Source organism: Brassica napus, chromosome C2 (genome assembly GCF_020379485.1).
Source record: "Brassica napus cultivar Da-Ae chromosome C2, Da-Ae, whole genome shotgun sequence".
NCBI lineage: Eukaryota > Viridiplantae > Streptophyta > Magnoliopsida > Brassicales > Brassicaceae > Brassica > Brassica napus.
Window position 1 is genome coordinate 7,013,319 of NC_063445.1, and position 21,007 is coordinate 7,034,325.

General features: G+C 34.5%; 1 protein-coding gene and 1 long non-coding RNA gene across 2 annotated transcripts; one reads left to right on the top strand and one right to left on the bottom strand.

Moving 5' to 3' along the window:
* Positions 1-4,137: 4,137 nt before the first annotated feature.
* Positions 4,138-7,481, bottom strand: LOC106407890 (subtilisin-like protease SBT4.8). The gene is made up of 9 exons (XM_048748528.1): positions 7,264-7,481; positions 7,072-7,166; positions 6,868-6,959; positions 6,523-6,775; positions 5,917-6,403; positions 5,600-5,829; positions 5,399-5,510; positions 4,825-5,032; positions 4,138-4,734 (listed from the first exon to the last, which is right to left on the bottom strand). Exons 1-9 carry the CDS (start codon positions 7,360-7,362, stop codon positions 4,184-4,186), a joined length of 2,127 nt encoding a protein of 708 aa, XP_048604485.1. The 5' UTR covers positions 7,363-7,481; the 3' UTR covers positions 4,138-4,183.
* A 3,716-nt stretch (positions 7,482-11,197) lies between these two features.
* LOC111202858 lies at positions 11,198-14,687 on the top strand. The gene is made up of 11 exons (XR_007319905.1): positions 11,198-12,255; positions 12,352-12,540; positions 12,609-12,656; positions 12,725-12,764; positions 12,862-13,100; positions 13,208-13,321; positions 13,554-13,607; positions 13,704-13,821; positions 13,900-14,061; positions 14,200-14,271; positions 14,358-14,687. It is a non-coding gene; the product is annotated as an uncharacterized LOC111202858 (long non-coding RNA).
* The last annotated feature ends 6,320 nt before the right edge of the window (positions 14,688-21,007 follow it).

The following is a 21,007-nucleotide window of genomic DNA, read 5'->3' on the forward strand; positions in this document are numbered from 1 at the left end:
TTAATCTAACAATAAATGAATAAATATTTTTACCTCTCATATTGTAGAACATCTTCACAGTTGGTGAGCAAATATGTTTGCAAATGAGCGTGCTCAGTGTCCGTAAGTCTCCGCTTCGTGAATTTTCCACTAAGTCGTCCTATTTCCTTGAACATGCTTGGGACAGTAACATGATATGTTGCTCTCTCCCCTCTATCATCATGCCGAGCAGGTCTTCGGTGTTTTGTATGCACTTCTGGTGGAAAATAATTTTCAGCAAAGATTGCAGTTTCTTCATTGATCACCTGTGCCACTATAGATCCTTCCACCCTGCTTTGATTTTTGACCATCTTCTTCAGATGATGCATATAACGCTCAAAAATATACATCCATCTGTACTGCACAGGACCACCAAGTTCCAATTCTCTTGCGAGATGAATAGCAAGATGTTCCATTACATCAAAGAATGATGGAGGAAATATCTTCTCAAGGTTGCACATGCTGACTGGTGCGTTTGTCTTCAAATTATTAATACCCTCTTCAGTCACTACTCTGCTGCATAAGTCGCGGAAGAAAACACTAATCCCTACATAGATAAAAGACATAATTTTCGTAAGTATTAAGTTTTTATAAGCATAATTGTTAAATATAAAAATAAATTAAATTGTAAAAATATAATATACCTGCAATTGCTTCATGAACATTACGTGGCAATAATGCTAAAAAAGCAAACGGAAGGAGGCGCTGCATAATTACATGACAATCATGACTCTTCAAGCCAGTAAACTTTCCTTCGCTTCTATCAACGCAGTTCCCCAAATTTGATGCATATCCGTCAGGAAATTTCACTTTATCTGTAATCCAATCAAAGAACTCTTCTTTTCTAGCACCATCTAGCCGATAAATGGGAAAAGGGGCCGTACCGTTCTCATCAACGTGAAGTTCAGAACGATCACAAATATCGACTAAATCCAACCTTGACTTCAAATTATCCTTCGTTTTACCTTGGATGTTAAGGACTGTGTTCATCAGATTATCGAAGAAGTTCTTCTCAATATGCATGACATCTAAATTATGTCGCAATAGATGACTCTCTCAATATGGCAGATCCCAGAAAATACTCTTTTTGTGCCAGTTATGTAGCTCTCCAACCGCATTGACTCGAATGTTTTCATGTCCACCTACATCTGGCGTCCTTTCTGCATCAAAATACCTAAACTGCTTCAACAAATCTTTCCCACTAACTTCCTCAGGTGGACCATTAAACACGGCTTGTTCTTCGTAAACGAAGTCTTACTCCTGCGGTATGGATGATCAGGTGGTAGAAATCGTCTGTGACAGTCAAACCAACACGTTTTCCTTCCGTTCTTTAGTTGGAAAGCATCTGTGTCATCTTGACAATATGGACATGATAGCTTCCCATGTGTTGTCCATCCAGATAACATACCATATGCTGGAAAGTCACTTATTGTCCACATAAGTACTGCCCGCATCTGAAAGTTTTCTTTGCGCGAAACATCGTATGTCTCAAAACCATGCGCCCATAGTTGTTGCAACTCATATATTAGTGGTTGAAGAAACACATCTAGTGATCTTTTAGGATGATCTGGCCCGGGGACGAGAATTGAGAGAAACAAAAACTCTCGTCGCATGCACAAGCTCGGCCGTAAGTTGTACGGTGTCACAATAACTGGCCATAGAGAATACTGCCTTCCATGCTTTCCAAATGGGCTGAAACCATCAGTAGATAATCCAAGATAAACATTTCTTCTCTCTTCCGCAAATTCTGGATATGTTGACTGGAAATGTTTCCAAGCCTTTGCATCTGAAGGATGTCTAATCTCACCATTTGTGGAATGCTCTGCATGCCATCTCATTGCTTTTGCTGTGCGCTCACACTGATACAACCTCTTCAATCTTTCCGTCAAAGGCAAATACCACATTCTTTTGAATGGGATCGGAACTCTTCCCCTCGTCTCCTGATAACGAGGTTTCCCACAAAATTTGCATACATTCCGTGTCTCATCCGCTCTCCAGTAGATCATGCAGTTGTCAATACATACATCTATCACTTCATACGGTAGTTGAAGACCTGCAACAAGTTTCTGAACCTCGTAGTATGAACCCGGTGCAAGGTTATCCTCAAGTAGAATACCTTTGACAAAATCAGTAATCGCATCCATACATTCCTCAGCCAAATCATAGTCTGTCTTAATACCCATTAATCTAGTTGCAGATGATAAGACTGAATGACCATCTCTACAATTTTGATACAAAGGTTGTTTTCCTGCATCCAACATGTCAAAAAATCTCCTAGACTCGGGGTTTGGTTCTTCCCCTCTATAATGATCATGTACCATCTGCTCAGTACCTACACCATAATCTATATCCGTTCTAGATTCTTCTAACCTAATATCAGGCTGAGGTTCACTAACAGGCTGAGGTTCGCTAGTACTACCATATTCATAACCAGTTTCCCCATGAAGGTACCAAACTTTATAATTACGTGAAAGCCCTTTCATATACAAATGAGTCCAAACATCAAATTCTTTTATAACCTTATTATTATTGCAAGAAGAGCAGGGACATCTTAACATACCACTTTTTGCATCCGGTTGCTGTTGAACAAGCCTCATGAATTCTCCAATCCCTTGAACGTATTCTTCCGTAAGCAAATTGGTGTTCGGATCCAAATGAGGTTTATCCATCCACGAACGATAATAAACTTCTGAAGACATGATTTTCACGGAATTGTTATGACTAAAGAGAATGAAGAGAGAATGAAGTGTGAATGATTTGAATGAGGAGGGGTTGTATTTATAGGAAATTGCTTACGGACCTCCGACGACTTTCCGACGGAATTCCGACGGATGTAAAGCAGTCCGTCGGAATTCCGTTGGTATTGTCCAATCTCAAACGGCTATACAACGGTCATATATATTTGTCGGCAACGGTCACATGGTTCGTCGGAATTCCGTCGGATAATACCGACGGAATTCCGACGACATTCCTGTAAATCGGAATGTCGTCGGAAAGTCGTCGGTATTTTCCGACGGAATTCCGACGACTACAACGGTTACATTTTTTATCGGAATGTCGTCGAAAAGTCGTCGGAAAATTCCGACGAACCCTATTTCGTCGGAATTCCGTCGGAAATGGCCGACGAAATTCCGACGACTTAGTTTTTTTGGATTTGGTCGGAAATTTGTCAGTATTCCGTCACAAATATCCGACGACCTTGGTGTCCATCGGAACCTCCGTCGGAATTCGGTGTGTTTTCTTGTAGTGCTAGCGTAGTTCCGAACAAGGGTCAGGAGTAACGTGTTCTAAATAAAAATTCCAATAATCTTTCTGACAGTGATTTCAGTAATTTCTTGGCCCTTTTTTATTCGAAAAGAAATATACCTTATAATTAATATTTTCTCATTTTGTTGGGTCCTAAAATCTTATAAAAATGGGTTTTATGTGGGTGTAAGTTTCACTTTCACCGACAACAATCCTTCGAGATTGCATTATCTTAGAGCAGTCCATCTTTAAGTTTTAGGGGAGTTCTAAAATAATTTTTTTTAAAAAAATAAAAAAAAAAGAAAGTAAAAAAGAGGCAAAGAAAAAAGGTTCGTGGGGTTCTAAAAACCCAACCCTTAAGGCGTCCACTTCATTTTTTCCTTTAAAATAGAGTAAAACTGAATATGAAGTAAATAATCTTCTAACTCAACTTCATATCTCACTCTATAATAAAATTACTCCATAAATGGAGTAATCTATTTTTTGTTTGTTCATCACTCCATTAAATGAATTAGGGTTGAAACAATTTTACTTCATTTTTACATTTACTCCATTTTAGAAGAAAAAATGAAGTTTTACACTTGAGATGCTCTAAGGACCGGTATCGAACGTAATCTTTCAGCTGTCGAGATGTGAATGGTTTTGCCTTTTACAAATTACTAAAATTTAATTATCTATTAAAAATCTATTAAAATAATAATAATTAACAACTGAGATGGTTGTTTTGGGTTTCTCTTTTAGACCGTGAATTTCAGCTATCTAACTGTGCTTAAGAGTTAAGACATTAGCTTTGACCAAAATAAAAAAGAGCTAAGACATTAGCATATATCGGAACTCGGAAGTCAAGAGATCAGACATAGAATCAACGAGATGACTCAAACATAAGGATTATATTGATTTATTATATTAATTAATATTATCAGATTGAATCAGGAATATCAGTATAAACAACAATGGGGCTTCTAACTTTATGGGTGCCATCAGACCATACTAAACTTGCAGAAGAAGGCAGCTTTGGGTCGATATTGCTGCCTGAAACAGTCACGGTGAAAGACTGCTTCTCCTTCACAGATCTCATAGCTAGAACACTAGGAGAGACCTTGAAACTGAGCTTAGTCCCGTGATTTAAGACAATCTGCGATATGTATGTAGAGTTGGGGGTACCGACGTTGGTGACGGTTCTGTTGAAAGTGACGGTGAAGGGGCTATTTGATCTAGCACGTTTAGCCGTCATTGAAGCATAGTTGAGGTTTCTTGGTAAGGTATTTCCAGTGCAATTGACGGCTTCACCGGTAATGAGTCTAAGGGTTTTGGAACTGTATTTCAAGCCGCAGAGAAAGGTGATGTGGTCTGCTTTGTCCAGTTCGTAGACAAGTCCAGGATTTAGAGCGGCTATTGGGTCCACATGGCCCGCTCCATAAGCGAACTCGGTTGATGCAACCCCAGTGTCAGAAGCATTCATTGACCAAGCTGCAAATGTTAATTAAGAGACACTATATAAGAACAGAGATATCGGCAAAAGGTTACTTGTGGTATAAGGTGGATCTCAATTTTGGTTACCGGTTGTCATGATGGCAGATTGAATCATGGATGGAGACCAGTCAGGATGAAAAGTCTTGATGTACGCAGCCACGCCAGCAACGTGTGGACAAGACATTGAAGTTCCAGATAGAACAGAGTACTTCACACGTCTCTGGTCTTCTAAAGATGGTGGACTTAAAGGTGAATATGCAGCAAGAATCTCCACTCCTGGTGCAGTTATATCCGGCTACATTTCAATCAAACATTTTTTGTCAAACTGGTTTTAAAAAGGACATAGTTATTTCATAAGTTTTTGTAGCACAAATAGTTTTTAAACAGGAAAATGACCAAAATAATTCTTTTTGTTTTGTAAATTTTAATATTTATTTTTTTAATTTTTAAAATTTTGAAATTTTATGTTCATAATCTCATCCCTTAACTCTAAACTCTAAGTTTAAATTACCTAACCCTAAAGTATAAATATATTTTTACCTTTTAATAAAAAAATTTTGGTCATTTTTCTCAATCTTTTGTGATAAAAACTTTAAAAGGTTATCTCAAAGAATTTCTCTTTTAAAAATCCAATAAATATTTAAAAAAAAAGATATGTCACCTTTAGAAGGTCAACAGCAAGGGTGTTTGGACCACGAGAAGAGAAGGAAACAACTTTAGGAGCGCTCTGATTAAAGACTGCTTCAGTTTTTAGAACAGTGCCTTGTAGCGACCTGAGGAAAACAAACACATACATATCAGGACAAAGGAGACTCTTAAGAAAATGTAAAACGTACGAAACAGATAAAAGATCGTTTGTTACTTTGTGGACTTATTGTAAGAGAGAAGAAAGTCATAGTCATCTGGTGATAGAGCAGAGAGGGGACGAGGGCTAATGGTGGCGTAGTTGTTGTAGCCTTCAATTATGGTTGCAACAGCTGTTTTTGAACTAAATGAATATTCGCTCACCAATATTTTTCCCTTGGCCTGAGATTCTTGGAAGACAAGAGGATAGTTCTTTCCTTGCAGATCAAAAGCATTCACCGATCTTCCCTGTTAAGACAAAAACAAAAACAAAAAAATTTGTAGGACAAAGAGGATACTATTATGATAGGAATGTTAGTATTACTTGATACTTACCACCAGTGTCTTGCCGTTTTGGATAACAACTTCGGTGAGAAACTCACGGTTGGTTGTGCTGGCTGCAACAGTTAATATCCACGGTGCGACACTCGCAACCGAGTTCGGAGTTGGACCGCTGTTGCCGGCTGCATTCACAGTGATAATCCCTTTCGCCATAGCGTGAAAAGCCCCGATTGCAATGGGGTCCTTTTCGTACGGGATGGCATTGTCATCCCCAAGGGATACGCTAATGACATCGACACCATCTGCTATTGCGTCATCGAATGCAGACAGTACAGCATCTGTTTTACACCCTAAGTCGGTGCAAACATTGTAAGCAGCTATTCTAGCAGCTGGAACGCCGCCTCTCGCTGTTCCGTTACCTATTCCAAAGAAGCTTGCGCCCGTAACTGCGTTTCCAGCAGCTGTAGACGCTGTGTGTGAACCGTGGCCGTCGAGGTCCCTGGTGCCTTCGCCTGTGTAGTCTCTTGCTCCGATCAACTTGCTGAAACATTGAAAACAAAGTCATCCTCTCCTTAAAAACAATAGTAATCTTATAAGATAGATATTAAAGTTGTGTTCAAAAAAAAAAAAAAAAAAAAAAAAGACATTAAAGAGAATTACTTGTTGCAAGTGAAGTTTTTGCCGCCTGAGCAAACACCTTTCCATTTCTTCGGAGGCGGACCAAATCCTTTGCCCGAGAAGCTCTCAGATTCTGGCCAAACACCAGTGTCGATGACTCCGACAATAGTATCACTCTCTACCGCCAAGTTTCGCTTTGTATTCTTTCCTTCCTTTAACCCCATGAAGTCCCAAGACGCAGTCGTTTGGAGTTGTAACTTCTTGTTCGGGAACACAGACACAACTCCCTCCATTTCTATCAAAACATAAAATGGCTTTAATTAACTACCTAAGTGAATCCTTATAAACCATTTCAGCATAAGTGTGTCTCGATTGAAGATCACTCACCGGCTAGTTGTTCTCGTTCTGACTCGGTGAGTCGGGCAGCGAACCCGTTAAAACTCCTCTTATAACTTCGCACCAAACGACCTTCCATCGAACTTAGAGTATATATATATATATATATGTGTGTATTACTTGTTAGAATCCTCTTAATTAATGTGGGTTAGTTACAATTAATTTACGAATAGAGATGATTTAATTTAATCGCACCTTTCTCCAGTGACTTCTTGAAGAATACTTATGTGATTCGACATTGGTGTGTAATCCGGTCGAGACGGAAGTGAACCCATGTAAACAACGTACACCTTCATCGAATATTATCATCATTATCTTCGACATGTATAATAAAACGAGATTGGTAGAAACAAAATTTATTATTAACTGTTATAAAAACTAATATACCTGTTTATCTTGACGATTATCTGTGGCTGCTGAGACTAAACCGAGTAAGAAGACAACGATACATGAGAGAAGACAAAAGGAAGATGCTCGTTTCGCCATCTTTTTCTTATGCAATGAATTATATGTTACTCTAGTTTTTCAATTTCAATGGAGATTACATAAAATGATGTATGAGTAGTAGTAGAATTTATACTTTAACCGTGCAAAGAAACAAATCCTAATAAAACTCCATTTATTCGGTCTCCTTACTTGCTAATTATAATGAACGTATTACCATATATTTTATGATATCTTTCCCAAATGGCATCATTGTATGTTGACCAAAATGATCCTCGATCGTTAATTTAAGGAAACATATCTATTATTATATTTTGTTACATCTAGTTTGATGTTATTTTACAATAACTAGGTTCTTTATTTGGATTTTATAAATTTTATTCAATCATATTTTACATGTAATTTTAATAGTTCTACATAATTTAAAACTAATAAACTGGGAAATGTCTAAAGGGTAAGATAATAGAGCATAAAAGGCAGAATGTGTTTTTCTATATATATATTGTTATATCTGGTTGAATGGTTGGTCTTATGTATTTTCTAGTGTTTTCATATTTGATCTAAGTGGTCTAATTTGACTAATGTTGCTCTTCTGAACCTACTAATAACATATATGGTAGGGTTGAAGTAATTGGTTTTAAAACAAAATAAATTTTTTATATTGTTTATAAAATTAGTAACCATAAAAAGTATATGAATTTTATTTTATATTCACTTTTATATATGTTTGGCTTATGTTATCAATATGATTTTACTTTGCGATTTTGGATTCTATAATGGTCTAAAATTTGCAACTTTGTCATCGTATTATGAGAGATGTATGAAAGTTGACAAGCGAAAAAGTTTTAGATTAAACCACTGTCTCAAAGCAGCTGATAACTTACGATATCTGTTTTCTTTGTGTGAGTTTTAAAAGCAGCTGATAACTTACGATAGTCACAAATATAAACAAAAATAGAAATGTAGGAATAATACAAATTGCTTGCACTAAAACTACAGTTATACATTTATAATACAACTATTTTAAGGAACTGACCAGGAGTATACAATCCCAAAAAAATTCTTAAGTTGATTCACTGAACAAATGGTTTTGTTATACATAGCAATGATTTTTTTTTTTTTACTTTTCTTTTCTGCTCATTTGTTTCCCCTCTACCACTTAAGTTATCTCTTTTATAAAAATTCCCCTTATGCACATTCTAGCATGAAATATACATCCCTCTTAAGAAACGTCGTGTATTGACCCGCAAAACATAAGTTGTTATATTGTAAGATGCAATAATCCTCTTGCTTCACACCTAAGCTAAGTCTCGATCTCAGCCATATTAGTTACTGCAGTTTAGTAAGACCTCTGCATGCCAGTTTCCTGTAAAACTCTGCAAAACGATCCTTAGCATCACTTATATAAGAAAAAACCGATCACCTTCTTAATAGCTTGATCACTCAGCTCCTAATGTTGCGAGCGATTCAGCACTTAAAGCGCTTCCAACGACTGCTCTATTTCTGAAAATCTTAAATGCCTCTCTCAAGGACTTGTGAAAGATGGTTTGGTTTTCGAGACACTTACATAGACCAAGTACTTATCATGTGCCTCCAATTACTTTTCTGATTGCGGGCTGATTAGTAGCCGTGTCTTCACCAGCTTCGTCTCTGGCATGATGGTTGAATATGTTTGCAAGCCTTGGTAATTTCAAGGAACTCTGAATAACTTGAACTAACACCAACGAGGGTTTAGCAATGCATACCCGATAGGCAGTATATGGATGCAGATTAGTTAATATATGTCGGAGATAACAGAAAGAAGAAGCAGAAACCTGAACAACTTGGTGGTTTGGCTAACTGTGGCAGTGTCTTGAAGCTTGAACTCGAGCCAGTCATGGCGTCTGGAGCTGAAATCACGCAGAAGAAATACGAAAAAGAACTATTGTAAGGTATAACAGAGATCAGCGCAAAAATATAACAATACATCAAAACTCTGATCATAGTGTTAGTGTGGTTGTAGCGAATACGCTTCCCAGATTTTAAAGATGCGTACTGAAAAGCTCACATGTTTCCAGTCATGTCTAGTCTTTATCTTGACCACGATGAACCTGGGGAAGATCACAAAGCACAAACAAAAGTCAGGAAATTATAATAAGCTCGAGTCATGTATTAAATTAACTGGGACGAAACAGATACCATTACAAAGAGCATGCATTCTCTATATCCTCATCATCTACAACAATTACCAACTATAGTAAAAGTAAGACAAAACTTTCACTAAAACTTACCAACGATTGAAATCTTGAGGCTTTAAATCTAGGAATAGAAGTTAAAAACAAATAATGAAGCATATAAAATCCAAGGAAACTTATGGGTGCGTCATATTCCTCTCAAATTTGGTGATGCCGAGATCTTTCTGAAGCTCCGGGAAAGAAATAAGAAAAATACTTGAGAGGAAGCCATTGTTGCTTAAGATTTGACATGGTTTAGGATGACTACATCGGCATATATATATAAGGTTTGAGAGGGGAAGTTGAAGTGATTCGTGAAAAATCTGTCTTTGATGTGAGGAATGTAGTTATAGCTAAAGTTACAACTGAAATGAGAATCTGAAAAGTGACGAAGATGGGGAAAGAATGGGAAAAGGCGAGAGGTTGAGAGCTTGGTTTTGGCAACGAAAATTGAAGAAATGAAGATATTTTAGGATCGTCTAGACAGCTGGCTATTTTTTATTGGTTCGAACATTTAATCAGATGTAGCCAAGCCAAAAAACCTTTGCAAATGGACTGATTATCTTGATGGGTTTGAACTATTCGAGGCCCATCAGCTAAAAACCAGACATGGCAAAACGATTGGTCTGCAATACTTCATCCTATGTGGCACCCCTTAGAAGCTTCAAAAATAACTCCTTTTATATAGTAGAGATAACTACAACTGAATCGTGGAATCACTGTAGCCTACTGGTTAAGGTTTAAAGGGCTTCTGCACTCAGGTCTGGAGTACAAATCCCAGACTATGCAATTTCTTACAGATTACAGGAAATCCAAGTTTAAAATCCCGGAGAGAGTGATTTATTAATGCAGATTACAGAAAAAATGCGTACAAGAGATCTTCATAGGACAGCTCGGATGATGTCGTTAGACGTAGATTCTCATAAGACAGGCAGTATTGTCGGTTGTTGAATCATCTATGTAAACTTTCTCATAATTGTAATATCATAATAAATCATCGTTTAAAAAAAACTACAACTGAATAGACGTATCCACCAATTCGAATAACCAAACAGTAGGTACTTAATCAACATATAGCATAGTAGAAGGAGAACTCATAGTACAACGTACAAGCTGGTCCGTATTGTATTATGTGCTTTTGATATATGCTTGATTGAGAAGTTAGGGAAGAATTCCTTACATCGTTGAAATTCGTCCATATGGGTAGTAAAAACTGACAATTCTTATGGTGTCGATAATCTGTTGTAAAAAAATCACATGTGATATCTTTAGGGTCTTCATATATGCAAAAGTTTCACATTATGCATGTAAATGTGATTAGCGTCGTCGGATATTCATGCCCCCATCATATGATTGTCTTAACATGTGGTTCAAAACCACCCTTGACCTTGACCTGTAAAAGCTACTTGTTCTCTCCAAGCTCCTTCAACATAGCACCTTCTTGTGTCTTCTAAATCTGTCTCATAGAACTATGAAAGACCTCCTCTACTCCTTTTGACATTGTAAGTTGTGATTCAACCCATAAAGCTCCTTTTTATTTTTGCAATGCGCAAAATTTCCAGCGAAACCATTTTTGCTTTTGCAAATCTTATCATTCCTATTCTTCCAATCACATAATCCAAGGAAAGTAATTAAAATCATATTCACTTGGTGCTCTTCAAAATATATAATCCATGTTGGTATAGACCGATGATGTTGGAAAATTATGGGGCTGGAAGGTACTTGCGACAAAACTCATGTCTGTAGCGCTGGTGAGCACTCAAAAATAACAGATTCAATTACCTCTACTCCACATATATTGCACTTTGTGTTACATTGTATACCTCAGGTTTGCAAACTCTTAGTAACTAGTAAGATACCCGATATAATCTACTAAACAAAGTGTCTTAATTTTGGCATGGCAGACATTTTAGCTTCCATTTGTAACCTAAAAGAGATTTAGTCTGGTTCATAAAACACCAATCCAGTATTATTATCTGGAAAAATTTTCCTCTTATATCCCAATTTAACTGAGTATTTACCTGACACTGTAAAATGCCACCCATAGAAGTTTGGTCTAGAGATGCGGCTTATCGCCAAATCCTTGATGATTTTTCATCATCCGGGTGTATATATGTGTTAAGCAAATCCATATTCCAAGAGAGATCCCACTGATTAATAAGCCGTTTCACCTTTAGTGAATGATTTAAGAATTGAGATTGATTTTTCTGTATTGCTGGCCTTAACGAGATGCATGTATCCATGGATCATTCAAACTGAAATGGACTTCTCTGTACATCTAGTTTGATGTTTGAGCTCATTTTTTTGTAGAATTTTCCTGAATAATCTATGACTATAAAGTTGAAGTATCTGTCTTTTTAGGCTGTTCACGTCATTCTGGAGAGGAAGGGAAATCGTGACACGTCAGCGTTTCTTAAGTCGTTGTCTCTGGGTTCCATTGTTTTGTTGGGCCTTACAGCATGCAGCCCATCACGTGTTTTAGAACATAATGGTGACTAAACGCCCCGTTTAGGATTAGGTTTACGCGGAGTGCTTCTCGCGTCTCCAGATCGAAAGGCGACACCTCTTGCGCAGCTGACCTTCCGTCTCCTTCGTCGCAAGCACTCAAAAACCGATCAATCAATCATCTTTAATCCCCCCCCCTTCCATTAATCTATCACCCACGATCTGGATTCAATGCGATATTGTTGATGTGCAAGGCGTTTGAGTCGACTATAAAAAGGTATGCATGGTTCTCTCGGAGACTACATCTCATTCGTTCTTAACTCATCAGAAAATACAGTGCTTTCGGTAACGTGACTTATATGTTATACTGCAGATTTCACGACATCATCTTTATGCTACCCGAGAACTTGGACTGAGATAGAAAATATTGAGCTTTGATATGCTTTAAGTTTTAGATCTTTCAGCCTCATGTCATGTTCATATGTCTGATTTTTTGAAAAATTTGACTGAGTGGAATATGCATTCTTCCGCAAAGGATCGTGAATATGACTCAAAGAGACAGGTATGTTATTGATTGAAACAACCATGGTTTCGTTTCTTTCTCTGAATGTGTCTTCTCTTTTGAATTAGTCCATGGACGAGAGCAAGCTCAAGAGATGCTCCACTTCATCCACCCATGTAATTTTCTTCTTCTTTTTAATCACTTTTATTTTATCTATTTATAGTTTTTGTTTTGTTTTTCTTAGGCTGAAGCAGCTGATTAGGCGACAGATCCTTTGCAAAAGGGTAAGAAAATAATTGAGTTACACACTTTCTGAGATGCTTTTGTGGTCCATATTATTTTAATCTAATTGAGCATGCGGCTCTGTAACATGTAATACAGAGAACGTAGGTACAGAGCTTTTGGAGACTTTGGTTTAGTATGGTTAAGATGGACCTTGGAGATGAATATATTTTCTCGGTCCTAACTCCTTTTGGATTCTTTCCTTTAGTACTTCAACAGCAGCTCTGTCAATGGCATCTTTATATGGAGAAAAATCGCCTCTGTTGACTTAGATTAGGGTCCTTCACCAATCTACAAGCAGTTCCTTACGCCAGGCGGTGTATTCACAACTATAAAAGGTCAGTCTTCATCCCTTGAAAATCATTCTCTTCATTCGTAAAACACCAAAGAAAACTTATTTAAAGTATAATGGCTAATTCATCAATCCTTCTTGCTGATTTGAAAGACGGGCGATGTTCCTCCACCGTTGAGGTGCGACTGCTCAGATTCTTGGCAGCAAGGAACGTCAAACTCGGTGGTGAGCTGATGGCATCGATATGCTTCTATTCATGATTCTAAGGTTATTATGTTCTTAAAACTCATGATTATCAGACCTTTGCATTCATATATTCATTGAATCACTTTTAAATGCGAAATTTAGAATCCGTCGGTTGATTATGATTTCTTCTTCACCTCATGATTATAAGACTTTTGTATTCATATCTTCATTGAACCTCTTTTGAATAATAAATTTAGAACCCGTTAGTTGATTATGAATTCTTCTTCACGTCTGTTTCACAATGCCACATCAGAGACACATAGCTGTTTCGACAAGGAGACTTATGCAGGGGAAAGTTACTTTACAAGTAAGTATCTTGGTGATTATTAAATGATTAATTATATGAGTACGTTATATTACTTATCCTGCACTCAATCTGCCTGGATATTGTTCATCCATGTAGGCTGGTCTCCAAAGACACTGGGAATACATCAGCAGCTTCACTTTTTAGAGGCTACGTAAAGGTTGAACGTTTGACCATTGCTGATCACAACGAGTTTATCATCACTACTCCATCTCAGGTTGTACAACTAGCTTTAGAATTTGTTAGTCCTGCATTTTTGAACTTTGTATGTGATTCTAATATTCAAAGAATGTAGGAGATTGATTTCGTTTGCCTGCACCTGGAAGGTCAACGGCATCGAGATGGACAAAGGGTGGTGTTAAGTTTCTTGCTCCAAGTGTACCAAGAAACTTCAGTGGACTGTCTCATCCTTTACCTGCGTGCACTGCAACAATACTAATGTTGTTGGTGTCCTCCGGTATGTATCATTCAGTAACATTTTTTTATCAATCATTTGCACCAAAAGTCCACACACGCAGATATACCCCTGATTTTAAATGCATGTTTACTGACTGATATCGTGTGGAGATGACCATTGCTAATGATACTTCTGAAGGTCTATTTGATGGTTTTGATTGGGAAATGACAAACTTACATAACATCAGTGCCTGTGAAGCTGGTTCTGTTGGTACGTCAATTTCAGCGCATATCATTATCCACCAGTTTGCTCTGAATATGTTCTAATATACTTCCAACCAATCATTGATCACTTAGGTTGGAGAGTTTGTGAACCCATAGGAAACTCAGGTCCCCCTCCCCATTTTTTGCAGACATGCAGCAAGCACCGACTACTGGAGCAGCTCCAAGTGGTGCCGACAATAAGAAGCCTCCAGCTGGAGCAGCTTCCAAGATGGCCAAGAAAGCATGGATGGCATAGGTTAAGATAATAAGAGCTCTGGATGCAGTATTTCCTCTTTAAATAACACATCAGTGTTTCTTTACAATTTTAGTTTTGTTTTCCCCCTCTGGAGCTACGTTTGGTTCGGACAATCTTTATAAAATTTTAGTTCTTTTTTAAAACAAAATCTGTCTAAGTTTAAATTAGTCGATATATTACTCATGTCATTTAACTACTCAGGATTAGTTTTTTTGTTTGTTTTTGTCTAGGATCCATTACTTAGGATTAGTTTAAGTACGCGACATTCAAATTCTACTTCAAATAAAAAGGGGTTTTAAGGGTCAACTATCAGAGTTGTCTTGAACAAGATTAACATGAAAGATCTGTGAATTGAAACAAGAAATCAAACCCAAATACCACTCCTTACGAGTCCACAACAAAATAAACTCCAAGTGACCCCCAAATATGAGCTAAACATCTTTAAAAACAACTAACATCAAGACAATTCTAATCCACCAAGGCCGTCCTAGACTATAGTAAGACCCTGTTAAAAAAAAATATATTGACTATATATTTAACAATGTAATGAAATAATTTTAAGAATTAATAGTTTTATCTATAAATATTTGAGGTTTCTCTTCGAATTATAAACTATAAATTTAATAATACATGAAATTTTAAACCAAAATTTATGTATTGGTTTTGAAAAAATTTCTTAATATTTTAATTTTATTTTTAGACTTGGACCTCGCTCAAGTGTTCCACTAACACACGTTATTAAACGACCATGCATACCACCTATATTTTTTCTTTCAATCAAACAATCCACCCAAACATAATTACATACAAAAAGACATTAACATACAATATCACCCCCATTAGTAGTCATAACACACGAACAAAAAAATCAAACAACAATTCCCATAGATCAATGAAAATTAAAAACATTGAATCTAATATATTTTCCTCTTTTAAAACTTTTATGTCACGAATTCCAAAAAAGAATCTTAAACATAAATCTAATAGCGATATGAAAAAATATATATATATATATATAATTTAACTTACTGAATTAAAGACATAATATAAAACAATTTAACAAAAAAACATCAATGAAATATTCTAAAAGTTTTACAGCCCAAAAATAAAAATAAAACATAGCTCTACTAAAATAATCTACACATTCGTTTTAAAAAAAAACAATAACAAAAATAATGATTTATACATAATATATACCCAAAAATTTCAAAACAAAAAAATAAATATAAAAAGAATATTTTATATAGAATATTATAATTTTATATATCACAAATAAATTATATCCCGCCCTAGTTAAGAAATATATGTATATACAGATATATTTAAATAATTTATTCATTAAAATGTTTGATAAATGGTTTATTATCTGATAATGATTTGTTACTTGGTACATATTTTGTTAACTGATACATAGTTTAATACCAAAGAATTGATAAATGATCTGTCAACTTGTACATTATTTAATACTAGGAAACAACCCCACACGTTAACGCGCGGGAAGAGAAGACGTTTATTTGTTTTTGTATTTTAATGTTTTAGCTTAAGTAATTTGGATAGTTGGTCAATCATTCCCCCAAAAATGTAAACTATTAAATTCATAAGGATTTTAAAAAATGGTCTAATATACTTATATAAAAAAAAAGAGTAATAAATTATAAATGTGTATGTAAATGAGCAAATATTATGTTATGTGTTAAAAAATTAATAGCTCCTAAGGTAGCATTGCAATATTAAGTAATGTAGCCATCTTCAATTATTTTCTTCTTTTTTATTTGTGGCCGTTTTATTTCTTGGGCTGCTACTTTCATTGGATTTAGATTGTTATCTTTGCTTTCTTCTAAATTTTTTTGTCGTCTTTGATGTTCTCTTTTTATTGATTTATGTTCTTTAGAATCATTTTTTTCTTCTTTCCTTCTAGCTTCTTCTACAGTTTTATTTATTATTGTAGGCTGTAAATTAAAATGTTAGTTTTAAACTTTTTTATTAATACCATAAATTGATTAAGACAACTTTTATTTAAACCCTTAATCTAATTCTTATAAATTGTACCTCTTCAATATTAATTGGTGTTCCTGTGATTCATGTAACTCTTAATCCAGCCGAACTTGAATTATAATTAAAAGATGTGACTTTAAAATTGAATTTGAAAATCTTCCGAATACGTTTTTCAGATAAATCATAAAAAGGAAATAATTGCGTTATCACTTGAATATCATTGTATGATTATTCCTGCATATAGAAAAATTTAAATATCACTTTATTTATTTATACATTGTAGTTTAATAATAATTACAAGTATTACACTTACGTGAAATTTTATCAAGTTTGTTGCTGATTCACCCATAATTCTGGTCATGTCCTTGTTGAATGTGGTTAATAATACTGTATATGAGTTATCTTCGACAATAATTTCAAGTTTATATCTGTTTCAAAATATTTGGTATTAATAATCTGTTACTTATTTGAGTTAAATAAATTTATTTTTCTTAGATACCGTAAAATTTCAACAATATCCGGTTTTGTGTATTTTTTTCAAATCAGTTTCCCATATATTATTTGAAGTATTTTAGCACAATGATTACAAGATATGTAATTCAATCCATTTCTTGGACTACTTTCAATAATTTTCTCTTCGATGGTAAACTCTTTGTCCTGATAATATATGTTGCACCAAATATTTTAATTTTTTATATAATTATGAATTTTTGACTTTTAAAAGTCAAATGTTAGTAATAAAAAAATTAATAATTTACCTACCTCAAACAAATCTTTGGCAATAAAATCTATTATTTCTGTTATTTTGACAATGCTATCATTTGTTTTCCTAAAATTGCATTCGCCCTTCTCTTGTATTGAAGGTGTTCTGTATTGACCACAAATTTCTATATTTTATGAATTATATATATATATATATCGATATATACATATGTAATTTTAATTACTTTTTTTTTAATGATTGAATTGGATTTAAAGGATCATCTTGATATATTTTGGAAGATGGCGTTGTTTTAAGTAAAGATATCCTAATATTCATGTTTACAGTAATTTTGTTTTATTGTTTTTTTTTTTGTCATCAATTTTGTTTTATTGTTAAAACTTAGTTATTTATTAATCTGAATTTTGATTTTTTTTCTTACAATACCTGAATATGTTTTGGGATTAACGCTTATTATTATCAGAGTTACACCATATGCTTCTTTATTTTTCATCTTATTTTGGTACATATCTACCATATTGTCCCATTAATTCGCACTTTGCCTCCCTTGTTATTCAGTTATGGGAGAATAAACATAATGTAAAAGATGTTTAATTAATTCGAAAATTATTAATAAAAGAAGGCCATTTTGAATATGATACATTATACAATATTTAAATTTTTATAAAGTGATTTTTTTATTACTCATTGTTGAAATGTTTAACTAACCCTTCTAATTGTAGGTTTAGGTTTATTCTTCTTCGTCCAACATTAGTAACATATGTATTTATCTTTTCTTCAATAACGCCAATAATATCTGCAATTAACATTTTTTTCTATCAATATGCAGTTTATACATTAAAAGTTTTGTGTGTCTGGATTTCTAATTACCATCATAAGATAAATTTTTGTCATCAATTTTCATAAGTTGATCATAATCACGAAACCTAACTTTCTCCTTGTTTTTTAGTACGCTCTCTTCTGATGCTGGAGTTATAGTGGAATTTTCATTCAGCCCTGAAATTTTATAACGTTCACCAGCCTTTCATACTTCAAAATCATTGAAGATATATATATATATATTTCCCTCTAAAATCTCCGTAGAAAATTGATGAATGTGACGAGTATAAATTGACCCCATAGTAGTTGATTCCTATGTTAGAAATTATTTTTAGTTTTTAAATATATTAAATGTATTACAGTAAAAAATATTGGTAATTAAGACTTATAATTTAATTACCACTTTTACGATTTCTTACTTTCCATAGTTGAATTATTCTTCCGATAATTTTTTTATTGCCACGTTTCATGTTGATGTTTTCAAAAAAACTTGTATGAAGGGAGGTTTTATTCTATCCATATCTAAATTTTTCTTGTGAGTAAATTAGTGGTCTTCCTTTTTATTTATAGAGGCAAAAATTCATGAACCATTGTATCTGTTAGTTATGGAAAGTTGTGTTGTTTTTTTCAGCCGTGACTTTTCATTTTTGGAATATATTTATTGTTATAGTTTTGTGGAAATTGTTGTGAATATTTCTTGGCAAAAGTAGTTTTAAGTAAAAAAGACATGCTTTTGGCCTTAAGATTGTGAATTTTTGTTATTTTAAATTCAATGGTTTGACAAAATTTGAAAAAGTTTAAAATTGTGCCTCATCATTCTAAATAGGTGTCATTACATCTGAACATTAATATAGTTTATCTTGAGATGTTTTATCACAAATAATAATAATAAATAATTATTTACAGATGTTAAAAGTGGTAAATTGGTAATAATTTTAAATAGGTGTCTTGCACGTTTTGTTGAACAAGTTATAATAATTTAAAATAAGCCACTGAGATATGTAACTTCGTAGATTTATGCAATTCATGTATGCAAATATACAAAAAAATGATGGAGACGAATAGACACGAAGTTTTAAAAACACCATTTCAGTTTTTGTTTGGTTTATTATAATATATATAATCTAATTGTGTGACCTTTTCACCTTAACCTAACCGTGTGACCTTATTTTTATTTATATACATTTAATCAAATCACCAGACACCATTATTCAATCATCAAAGGGCGTAAGTTCCAACTGTTATCTTAATGAGTTTATTCCTATCCCCTTCTCTCCCTTCATCTAACGCCGTGACCAAAGAAACCAGCACAGAGCCATGACAAAGACATTGATGGATCCGATAGATGGAGAAGTGGAATAACGCCACCAGGGCCGCAATATTTCTCACCGAGCAAAACGTAACTTAATTAACAGTTGTGAGTTGCAATTGTTTGTGATCAACACTAACTCCTTCACATTATTCAACTTCAGCTTTCATGCCATTAAGGGAAGCACCATCATTGTTGTCATCAGTCACCACAACCAAGGGAAGCGGCCGAATAAAGACTCCAAAATGGACCGAAAGATTGAGAAGCCGTGACGTAGTCAATATGCCGGGAGGGCTCGTGCTTTCTGGTATGTCGTCCATAGGAGAGATCTGTGTCTGTTATTCCATGATAAAACAGATGGTGAAGATCTTACGCTGTCGAAACCGTTGAATCTTAGAGAAGGAGGGAAAACAGCGGCTGAGCTACGGTGATGATTAAGGCGGGAGTTAGAAGGAGGATAAAGAGTGGTTCAGTGGTTTGAGTGTTATAGCGTGTGACAACAACCAGAGGCGCCATATTTTTCACCGGGTAAAGGGTTCTAGAAATCCCTTCTTCACACTTTCTCTACTTCTCAAATACATCAAAAACCAGTGAAAAGTCCCACCCTATTGGTTAAAATACAAAACAGAAGAATGGAAAGGAAGGATATGTTCTGACTATTAGGGTTTGGGTGTTAAAATTGTTAGAAATTGATTAAAATGCAAAACAGAACAATGGAAAGGGAGGCTACGTTTTGACTATTAGGGTTTGGGTGTTAACTTTGTTAGAAAGCAAGCGTTTCAAACTATTGCTTCTAGAATAGTTTATGCAACTTTATGCTAACGTTTTTAAATAGAATTTAGAATACCACATTCATACCTTACTGGAGACTAAAAATATAGAATTGAGTTAGACAATGAATGCTTAAGAACCAAGTAAATTTTCTTTAAAATTTGTTGCTGTAAAAAGTTCAATATATAACATTCTGAAAAGGTACATCCTTGGCTTTTTTAAAACGTAGGTGTTGTTTGAGAAGGAATCTTTTGAGAGAAGAGTTTCAACAAAACATAAGTTATTTAAACAAAAGAAAAATTTAGGACCATTAGATGAAAAAACAAATAATTATGACCGTGAGATTGTAACTCTTCAATTTTTTTTTCGAAAAGTACAGGAATTATGAAAGTATGTCTCTTACTATTAAAGAGATGTATCATTTCAAATAAATAACTGTTTAAAATAGGAGTATTTTAATGATGAAAAAGTATGATTGTGGCTCTTAAAAAGTTGTGTTGTTTAAAATATAGACGGTTAAAAGAAGAGTACCCAAAAAACATTGATGACATCATCATTCATATCAAGAGTATTTTATGTCCATTAGATCATAAAATAAAGTGAATTCTAACCATTGGATCAGATTTTTTTTTCCTATAAAAAAATGACGTCATAGGAGAACAAAAACAAGTTTGATATTATATATAAATTTGGTATGTTAGCAGAGAAATGGGTTGATACATGATTTGTGAGTTAATATGTTATATGATACACGAATTGTTATATGATATATGTTTCGTTAACTGATTCATAGTTTGATACCAAAAAATGAGAAGAGAAAAAGATTCAAAAATTGAGAAATGATGGCCAAGATGAGATAAAGAAGAGAAGAG